A 10,723-nucleotide genomic window follows, 5' to 3' on the forward strand; every position below is an offset into this window, starting at 1 on the left:
TAACATCAGTCATCAATCTAAAAATCATGTCACATTATCCCCAACAGCCAGTTCACACTTATTTCGCAGAGACGGTGAGCAACATTCCAGGACATACTGTCACTGTGATTATTCCCAGTTTTTTTAATCCGCCGATATTTTTAACTCTATCCAATTATGCCTTCTGTCTAATTCACGAGACTAATCCAATCGATTTTGAGAGAAGCTTTGGGTAAAGCCAAAGGAACATATTTTAGTTGCAATCGGACTAAACTTTTTTTTTTTTTTTTTGTCAGATGATCCTCCCATTGATCCGTGTATGCCCAGAGCCGCCATGAAAGGAACTTTTACATCTGCATAGCAACAGTCTGAACCACAAGCAACATCAACAAAGCTTGCCTTTGCAGATATCCTTTTGTTTGCCTCGACAAAAAGCCAAAAATGAAAAATGAGGACCCACACTTGGTATATCTGGAACCATCACCACTGACAGAAACGCGGTGGGGTTAATGAGTGAATGGAGAAAGAGGAAATACACACAAGTGAGAAGCCGTGATTAATGACACTGTAAAACTGTGCCTCATAGTACACGGGCGACCTTAGGAATACACGCAGCCTCGCTGAGTCGCAGTTATCTCAACGCATTCATTCTCTGAACGAAGGCAAACATTGTTGAAGCAGGTGATGGATTGCACTACCGTATGCTCTGTGCTGGATGCGTACACTCTAATTGCAGTTCCCATGAATACGCTTCACATGCCTTTCCCTAATTCACATTTAAGTTTAATATTCATTTCTCATTAATCAATAAAAGGAGGGCTGGGCGAATGCCGATACCAGGTATCAGTATTGATGCATCGAGTACAGCAGCCGATACCGGTAACCGATACCATGGGGCTCGCTTGTGGCTGTTTTATTGTCAGGTGCCTTCTAATATTTGCGTGCAAAGCATTTCTTTATTTTATTTTATTTTTGATAAAAGCAAAACAGGCAATATAGCACTTTTACTTGCTCGAGTACTATACACCGCTGTTGCTTATTTTTTTAACTCTTATACCCATTTAATAATTTTCTTATTTTGAATAGATAAAAATGATACTAATCAATATCAGCTGATATGAAATACTAACATTGTGATACACTTTTCATCAGCCCTATTTTCCAACTCAGTATCATACTTAACCGTTAACAGATAATTATTTTTGCACTTCAATTTATTTTGGACTAATAAACTCAAGGAACCGTCAGTCTTATTTTGCACTTTTGTGACTTTATAAAAAAAAATGTATTCTAAATTCAGGGATAAATGATTGAGTTTTAATTTGTTTACAATAAATTTTACGGATCAAAAGTACTGGTGGTATTGGTTACTTGGTATCAGTGACACTCGAGATTTGCTTACTGACAGTGGTATCGGTCTTAAAAAAAAGTTGTATTGAATATTTCCTACATAAGAGCCAGATCATCACATCAGAATGTATACTGTAACAAACCACACCATAAACCAGGCCACACCACTGCTCTTGTCCTCACCACCATGGCCCTTCCCTTCGGGGAAATGCACAAAGCATCTCTTGTGTGTCGACAAAGAGATCTGAGTGACCCTGCTTAATTTCATAGTACTCTCCCACTGGCAAGCACAGAGCCGTCCAGCCGAGGCAGCTTCACCCGGCCCGCTGACCTTCAGCAAGCCCCCAGGCCCTTGGCATGACGCACAAACAACACACTGTCCGAACAGAGCTACTCAGTACATGACAGTTCCTGGATGTGACGTGGTGACAAACATGGGAGATGTTTTTCTATAAAGGAAGTTCTCACAATATTAGCCCACCTAAATGCTGAGGTGATATGTCGTGTGCTCATTCACACACATTTATAATCTACCCTAAAAAACAACATTTCAGTAAATGTGTAATTGTTATTGATAGGAATCGGTATTTGACTACATACCCGATCCATTTACACTGGAAAATTACCAATAATAAGCATCAATGATTCGCTTAATTGATGTTATCAATCTCACTTTAATTGTTATATGAACATCCTAATTTGATGCCAGAGTTGTATTGAGAAAAATATTTCTTCTTGACTGGGAAACTCATCCTCCCGTAGAAGCAATGCTGTTCTCAGTCATCTCAACTCAACACAATCGATTGCAGCTCTGCAGGTCACTGGAGCAGTTCAAACGTCCTCCAGGCTTGCCCATCTACTTTTTGGGTGATTTAAGTTGAAAGGTTTGCTTTTTTTCACTCCGGTGTGCTCAGAAGCTTGGTATTGAAGGTTTTTAACTCTTTGTACGCCATTGACATTAATTGACGTCAATTAGAATCCTAATTGGCGTCAACTGCTGCCAACTATGTTTTTTTATTGGGGGTGGGGGGTGCAAGGGGAATGGGCGCAAAAAATTCTGCCTCTCTTTTGGATACGATCACCATGTCCCACAACAATGTGTAAACTCATAAACATAGCCTACCCTTGCAAATGTGACCATTACAAGCAGCTTGCAATTTAACAAAGTTTTTGTCAAAAGAGACAAAAGATAATGTAGATTATTTACATTTACGTAAATGACGGATTGTACCTTTATAGAAACACCTACACACACACCTATGCATAACTCGGATACATGCACACACACTACTAAATACTACTACTACTACAACTGCTAATAAATAGCGTGCCATTAGAAAGAAAAGGGAAAGAAAGAGCTTTATTGTCACTGTACTCATTTTGAAATCAAAATCTAATATTCATTGTTTTTGTTGGTATTTTATAGAAGAAAATGACTGTTCAGATGTTTGAGGTATCACCAAAGCAAAAATTATCAGCAACAAGGCCACTGTTGTATTTAAGATTTTCACCCAAAAATTGTTTTCTGCAGGGGAGGGGCTCGTGGGTCATAAATTAGTGATTTGAGTGAAACCAACCCATGTTTTATTGCTGATTATTAAAAAAAAAAAAAGGAATGAGGCAGAAACACAATTTTTTAATGAAAGAAGATAATCTTTCATTTTGTTTCTGTGTTTACATAAAACAAAATCTTCTGTAAGCCTTGAAGGACCAGACGGAATGGTCTAAATTTGCTGAGAGGTTCCATCTTTTTTTTAAATGACTGTCACTGAAAGAGTTACGAACAATGGCAGAACTGAAAAGCTTTTCAAATCCACCACTGGCAAGTTATTTTCTGTTTACCTATGATGAGCCAACTATGATGAGCATAGCGTAACAAAAAGAAAGATGTCAAGCTTTCTTACCTGTTTCCAAAGGAATTTGTCCTCCTGATTGATCTGCCAGGTGGTGACCACGTGTATGATGGACAGGACAGCTCCGCTAAGCACCGCCGCCCTCATCCTCACAGGCAAGAGGGTGTAGATGATGTAGATGAAAAACACAGACCACCAGATGCCCTCTGAAGCGCTCCGGGGTGCCACCATGAGCACCCCAAACACTTGAACTGACACCAAGACACCGATGACCAGGTAACTGACCATCCACATGTAGTCCTGATGGAAGCCGTTGCGGTTGCACACCACCATAAGAGCCATGAAAAGCGCCATTGCCAACGACAAGGCGGACGAATAGGCCACGTGGGGGGGTGCGTGGACACAGTGGAAGGTCAACATGATGCCGCACACAATCACGAGGACCCCCATCAACATGGTCAAAGAGCTCTGGTTGAGCCTGAAGAAGTATCGCTGGTATAGGCGTTCCAGTTTGCGGGACTGGAACTTTTTCGATTGGAATACCCGCACCACCCTGAGCCAACAGTCGGCAGCCGTCACCACGCCAGCTGCGCCGTTGCCGCTGTCGTCTCCCATATCGCCGCCTCCTCCATTGCACCCGCCTTTCCTGCCTTTCAGCTCCCCGTCCTCAAAGTCCAAGTCCACCGATTTCAGCCCCACGCCTTCCCTATGGGGCCCGGCTCTTTTTCCATAGTGGTCTTCCTGCCATCCGCAACGGGCGCCAAAGTTGCCCCCACCCCCCATGGCCCCCGCCATCCCTCCACGATGGTGCTGGTGGAGGGGGGCGCCGGAGGGAGGCTCCATTGCATCTGGATCCCGCAGACAGCTCATGTAACGTGGGTTGCAGAGAGATGAGCCTCCCCTCCGTTTGGACTTCTTGCCATTGCGCTCCCCCCACGCAGTCTTACGGTCATCCACTCTGGCGACTAGGAAACCACTGAACCAGGACATTCTGTGCAAACACAATTTCACAAACTGGTCAAAGACAAATAAGGACAATTCAAGATGATTGCGGATGCCGTTGGCATTTTACCTGTTGGGGTTCTGGTACATGTCCCCGCCCTTTCCCTCGCAGCCGGCTCACTCATTTATACGAAGTTTAGAAGGAGTGAGTGGGTTCAGGGAGCCACACTACAGGGGTGCACGCTGGGAGGGACTGGATGGGGGGTTAAAATGTGTGCCACACAGCTCCAGGTGTCTATGCCGCTGACGAGACGACCGTTCTCAGCTCCCGAGCCTATCTCCACGGATTTCTCTGGGTCTAAAAGAGACATTTAAATATATACAGACATTACTCAAACAGATCTGTGATTACATATGAGCAACAAATCAATTTTGGAGCTGAGAAGATCAGGACTGTGGCTAGTGGTCTCACAATTATTTTTTTTTTTTTTGGGGGGGGGGGGGTAATAGCGGTTAGCACAACCATCTTCCGCATTCAATAAAACAGGTCGAAGCATTTGCTTTTGGTTCAGGCGACTGTCTTAGCCCGACGGCAGGACACTGAGGCAAAACAACAAAGCTTTACACCAGCGGTCTTCGATCCTTTTCAACAAGGGCCGGTGTCCTGCCAGTTTTTTATCTCTCCCTGCTGCACACCTGATTTAAATGATATGGGTGGATCAATGCCTAGCTTCTGCAAACCTTGCTGATAATCTGATTATTACCGCCGTGAGCATATTCCCCTGATCAAACGCACGCCGGAACGTGGATGACAGCAGCCAATCAGAGGCTCCCTTTTCCGACTAATGAGCCGTGCAGCCACCGGAGCAAAGCCTAAAACTGCAATCACTGTGTCATTGATCATGCACATTTGCAATTAGCAATGACGTTAAACGTATGTAGCATCATAACTTCAAAATTCTCATTTTTTGTCTTCATTATTCCCAGTAAAACAATTTTTGGGGGGGGCTTGCATACCAGCTAAAACACTAACAAATTGATAGTCTCCGTTACTTTATATTGTTCTAGAGCTTTTGTACTGTAGAGCAAAAATTGTTTCAATAGTTTTCCCCCCAAAAAGTACTTACACTTAATAAAATGTTGAACTTTTCTCTAATTTGTTAATTTTTCAGTGTAGCTGCTTTGAAACTGGCAACATTAAACTTTTAGTTTTTAATCCTAAAAATTGAGGTCTGATGTTTTTTTTTGTTCCTTTTCATCATTCTGAAAATAAAATGGTCACTTTTTTTCAATTATACTAAAATAACTCTGAAATTTTATACTATGCTTGAACACAGACTCGAGAAAAAAAATAATTGGGGTCACGGTCACACAAAACAAGATGATTGGTCCGACGCTTTGTGATCCTTAGCAAAAAAAGACACTCATTTTGTTAATAGATTTTAAGAGAACTACTGTACTTTTCACTTGCAGTTTATTATCACAACTGATGATAAAGGAGGAGCAATAAATATATATAAATGCCACTGAACAACAGGACTCTGTCGAGATGAATATTGCAATAGTAGATAATGTTCACCATGGCAAAGCTGGATATGAGGGCCCTGCAGCACATCCTTAAAAATCACAAAATGTTCCAGCGTGCTAATACGACTCTGTGACTGAGAGTCGTGTGGCCAGTCTACAGTATAGTCCAGCCAAGCAAAGCAACACCTTGAGACTGTTCATGCTATATTTTAAGAAGAATGAGGCGACATGACTTTGGAAATGTAAGTGTTTTCTACTATTTGTTGCATCTTTGGGTAACACTGGCTATCCTGTTCAGGGTCAGCTCAGGTCAGCTTTCGCTGGATTTATTTGACCAGGTTTGGGACAGTGTGGCCACTTTCAAAATAGGAAACTTAAAAAAAAAACGGAACAAACAAAAAAAAAAAATATGCTAGCAGTCCCCTGTAGTTTTTACTTACTTACATATCCGTTGCGATTAATCACATTTTTCAACTACTATTTTTTGTGACGCTTGTAACCGATATTTACTTGAGTCTTGGAATGAATGTAAAATCACTAAATGTGAAGTATATTTTAATTCAAAGACGGTTCTAAAAGCTTTCTTTGATCCTTGAATACGATCTAAATTGAGTCATCTTTACGGGTATTTTTCGAAGAAACAGTTCTCAAAACTTACACAGCACATTTAATTCTGCCCACAAGTAACACTCGAGCAGTGTTGGTTTGCAAGGCCCAGTGGTAACTCGAGCAGGGTGTTTTGTGCTGAGACGATGTTCTAAAGTGGTACAGTATTTGAATTTGGCTTTGCAAAGAATGCAATTTATTTTTTATGTAAATAAAAGTGAGTTAAATGAGTTCAAATTTGCGTTAAAATTTATAAATTAACCTCAAGAGTGCAGTGGGTCTACGTTCACAGTGTACCTGCTTCCCTTAGACAGCTGGGATAGGCTCCGCCACACCTGGACCCTTGTAAGGATAAGTGGCCCAGATAATGGTTGGATGGATTTTTTTCAAATAAGACCTGGGTCTCTTTCGAGTGTGGATTTATTTCGGATATGGATCAGATACGTCAGCAGTATGAACACTCATCGGTACACATTCTTCAACGTATATGTCTCAAATATGCACGCTGCATGGGCAGGGTGCTGAGCTCGAGAGACGACTGACAATCGCCTGTAAATCAGCAAAATTGTAGTAACGGTGTTGATTTTCTATTTAACGTTAATCAATGTGGTCATAGTCGTGATTCAGCCACTTAGACGGTCCGTTACGTGCGGCAATGATGTGATTATAAAATGAGGTAGAGGAGAATTGCCTCATATCGCCAAAAATATTTCTACTTCCTCCCGCCTCGCTCCAAGATGAGCCCCTACACGCTGGACCATATTTACTTCCGTAAGTACTGCGTCACGTGACGTCTTTTCTCTTTTGTGGGTGGAACTTGATGTGTTTTGTCACCGTCACATCACTGATGCATACCGTTCACATTAGAAGTCACAATTATTTTTGTGACTCATAAAACTCCATAAAAATTGTGATTTAACAAAAAAAAAAAAAAAATAGAATTGGGCCTCACATCCTGCAGTGTGAACGCAACCTAACACACGTTTTGGAACATGTTTGAAATATCAGAGACCCAATGAAATCCCATTAGGGAATACAGAAAGTACCTTCTTTGAAACTAATATTTCATGAATACACTTTATGTAAACATGTGTGATGGTCTGACGAGTCCTATATCCGCAGTATGTGCAAGGAGTCCACTTTGCGCGGCTATAGAAAACATCTGTTGTCTTAGCACCTGAATGGCTGATGGTATCAGGCCTGCAGAACTGCATTTTGAACCAGGAGGCGCATGCTGTGTTGAAGAAGCAAAAATAGCATTTCCTCGCTACATCTTGCCTGCCTGCGCCTTCTCTGGCACGTCCAAGCCCTCCTCCTCCTCCTCCTCCTCCTCCTCCTCCTCCTCCTCCTCCCCAATCGACCAGATTCAAGGAGACACCCCCTCCTCCCTTCCACCTTCGCCGGCTTCGTCCCTCCTCTCCCCTGCACAAGGTCGACCGGTGTGGACCCACTCGCGTCGCGGTGGTCGCTGTGAGCTCGCTTGGGAGGTGGGCGGGGTAGATGATAAGAGAGGGCGTGGGGCTGACTATTCCTACAGGGGCCATTTTTTTAACCAGACTGTCGCTACATTGGCGCTAACTCCCTTACCCCCCGACACACACACACACACACACACACACACACACACCCACACACACAAAACAAAGTCATTCATCAAGCGGCTTGCTCTGGTTTCGACGTGATGCCCAAGCCAGGCCGCGCATCTTTTGCTGGCGTCCAGATGTTACGAATAATCACGCGATCTGCGGGGGAAATTAATATTTCTTTCTGTCCTGCCCGGTTCAAGTCAAATACGAATGATGTGATGTAAATGCAAGCGAGGGAAAAGGCCACGCACAGGCCGTGTTGTGCGGGACCGCATTCAAACAGCGCAGGCTTCTTGTTACATAACAGCGTGGCCTATGTGACAACCATAGCGGGGACCATTCGTCCAGCCGGCCAGTGGACCGACACTGACACGCCGCGCGCAGCCATTTAGCCTTTTCAATTCAAGCGCATCAGTATCCTCCTCCATATTATTGACAGCGACACATGCAATTGCCGCTGCACATTCCTCAGCATCAATTCGTTGCAATTCGTTCTTGGTCGTCTATAAACTGCACTGGAAGCCATGTCAAGTGAGTGTTTTTTGCCTCGTGTTAGTCAAATAAAACACCAACCGCGCGTCTGTTAAGAGTGACAACAAGAAACACAACAGCCCGAACGTCCACGCAGATACCGTTGATGGTGTTCTTAGCGTCAGACTCGAAAACATGCACCGGCCGCGTCTCCACAAGCAGCAGCAGAATGGCGGCCTCCAGCTATGTCATTCACTCCACTTTGAGGGAGAGTCGCTAGGCGGTTTCATGCAACAGCTTCGGGGACGAGTGTGTACGTGTGTGTACGTGTGTGTGTTTGACATACATTACACATGTCGGTCTGTCATTGTGTGTGCAAGCGGCGGCTCGCTGGAGAGCAAGACGCGGACTCACCGTGATCATCTCTGCGAGCGCAGCGGACAAGCCGATTCGGCGAAGAAGTCGCGGGGAGCGTCCAGGGTGGAGGACCATTGGTGGGGCTCGCTGTCCACGGATGGTGCCGCTGAAGTGGTCACCCTGTGTTTCGCCTCCTGGAATCGTCTTGCTCCACTCCCTTGCATCTCCTCCCCCCTGACCCTCTCGGGCTCCGAGCACCGCTGTCAAGACGAGGGAGGTAACACGAGGGAGACCATAACATACTTCCGGTGGTTGCTTTCAAAATAAAACTCTCGTTTGGCGTTTAGGCGAACTATCGCCAGACCTGTGACCGACCAGTCTGTCCGTCCTTAACATTGAGCTAATTACAGTGACAACTTTTTTTTGTTCTTTTTTTAATCAGAGATGCAAGTTATTTTTTCTAAGTTTGCATTGATTCAGAATCTGCCCTTGTTTCTTTTACATGGGCTCACAGCACAGGAGTGCAGGGTTCGATTCCGGCTCTAGCCTTTCTAAATTTCTGCTTGGGTTTCCTCCGGTACTCCGATTTCCTCCCTAATTCCTAAATGGCAGGTTGATTTGGCACTCTAAATTGCACCTAGATGTGAGTGCAGATTGTTGTTTGTCTATGTGTTCCTTGGGGAGAATTTCAAAATTATTATTATTATTATTATTATTAATATTATTATTATTATTATAAATAATAATAATAATAATAATAAATTCATTATAGTTATAAATTATTATCGTTATTAATCCTCCAATGTGATTTATTTTATATGTATCTTGTATAATACAAATACTCACCTTACGAAAAATAATGGCCTTTTTTTGACTCAGAAAACAAAAAATTAACCCCCAAAAAAATCTAGCAGCGAATGCACTTTTTTCACTCAGGGCAAATGCACGTGTGCTTGAACACCACTAGGAGTCTATCTGCGCTTATGTCTGCCATTGACTGCTCATCTTCCAATTACAGGGTTTACAATCTACCGTATTGTGCAGACTGATCTGGATATAAGGTTCAATTTCACAGAGGTTTACAGCGCTTTGTTGGCCTCGTCGTAATGTTCACTCTTATTTTGAAAAACGATATCCTACACATCCTTTTTAAGTGGGTCAAACTTTGCCTTTTTGGCGCAGCTGTCCTCCGCCATGCGCGCCTTTGCCGAGTGCGCTCCCATTTAGGATGACGGCACTCCCTCTAGCGGTGAAAAGGGTGTCTGCAGGCATCCGTCGCCACAATATATAGGACAACTTTGTCTTACAGTAGAGCAACTACACACTCACTAGTGAGCCAAAACTGTCCACTGATATAGAAAAACAACCATTCTCACCAGTGGACAATTTAAAGTCTGCAATCTGCCTAACAACCTGAGTACCCGAAAAGAAAGCCCACACAAGCAAGAAGCGAAATTGTGAAGGCCTGACCTGAGATTTGAAACCTGAACCTCAGAACTGTCAGGCAGATGGCTATTGTGCATCAGTCTGTGGTGATGCTCCTGCTGCTTTGGCTACATTTTCTATTCGCGGTTTGGTGCGTTGTTGACTGAGTCTCTTCTGGTTTATGGCTGCCAGGATGGCCGAGTGGTCTAAGGCGCCGCGTTCAGGACCCAGTCTCCCCAGGAGGCCTGGGTTCGAATCTCGAATTTCCCCATTGTGGGACTAATAAAGGGAATATTATTATTATTATCGCCAATCGTAATTGGATTTTCAACAATATGTCAGAAGTTCGGGTGCTGAAACACACTTCACCCTCTTCTCATTCCCAATCACACACAATTTTACTCCGTTGTGGCACGTCCTGGGCCCTGTCGACTTGCATTACTTGTTTGTTTGGCCACCTTGCCTCTCTTAGCGCCTTCACCCGACGCACCAGCCCGGTGCCTTGGGCCAGTGGATCAGATGTTTTTCGTGCTACAGAGACTAAGCGAAGACTCAGAGGGGATCGAGCCTTATCCGTTGCCGGTTGCTCGTTGGAATGACCTCGTACTAAACGTTAGGCAAGCCCCC

At 43.8% G+C, this 10,723-nt stretch overlaps 1 protein-coding gene across 1 annotated transcript in view; it reads right to left on the reverse strand.

Annotated features, from left to right (window-relative positions):
* The window catches only part of LOC148339744 (adenylate cyclase type 6-like), a 36,373-nt gene that overhangs the window by 23,577 nt on the left and 2,073 nt on the right, over window positions 1-10,723 (reverse strand). The window contains exons 2-4 of the mRNA XM_088290679.1: window positions 8,729-8,931; window positions 4,255-4,482; window positions 3,234-4,173 (exon numbers count right to left, since the gene is read on the reverse strand). Coding sequence (XP_088146805.1) covers window positions 3,234-4,173; window positions 4,255-4,274 — 960 coding nt within the window. The 5' untranslated portion in view covers window positions 4,275-4,482; window positions 8,729-8,931. The remainder of the gene's footprint in view (window positions 1-3,233; window positions 4,174-4,254; window positions 4,483-8,728; window positions 8,932-10,723) is intronic.

Source organism: Idiotropiscis lumnitzeri, chromosome 3 (genome assembly GCF_059441095.1).
Source record: "Idiotropiscis lumnitzeri isolate Australia: NSW breed Sydney's pygmy pipehorse chromosome 3, RoL_Ilum_1.0, whole genome shotgun sequence".
Classification (NCBI taxonomy): Eukaryota; Metazoa; Chordata; class Actinopteri; order Syngnathiformes; family Syngnathidae; genus Idiotropiscis; species Idiotropiscis lumnitzeri.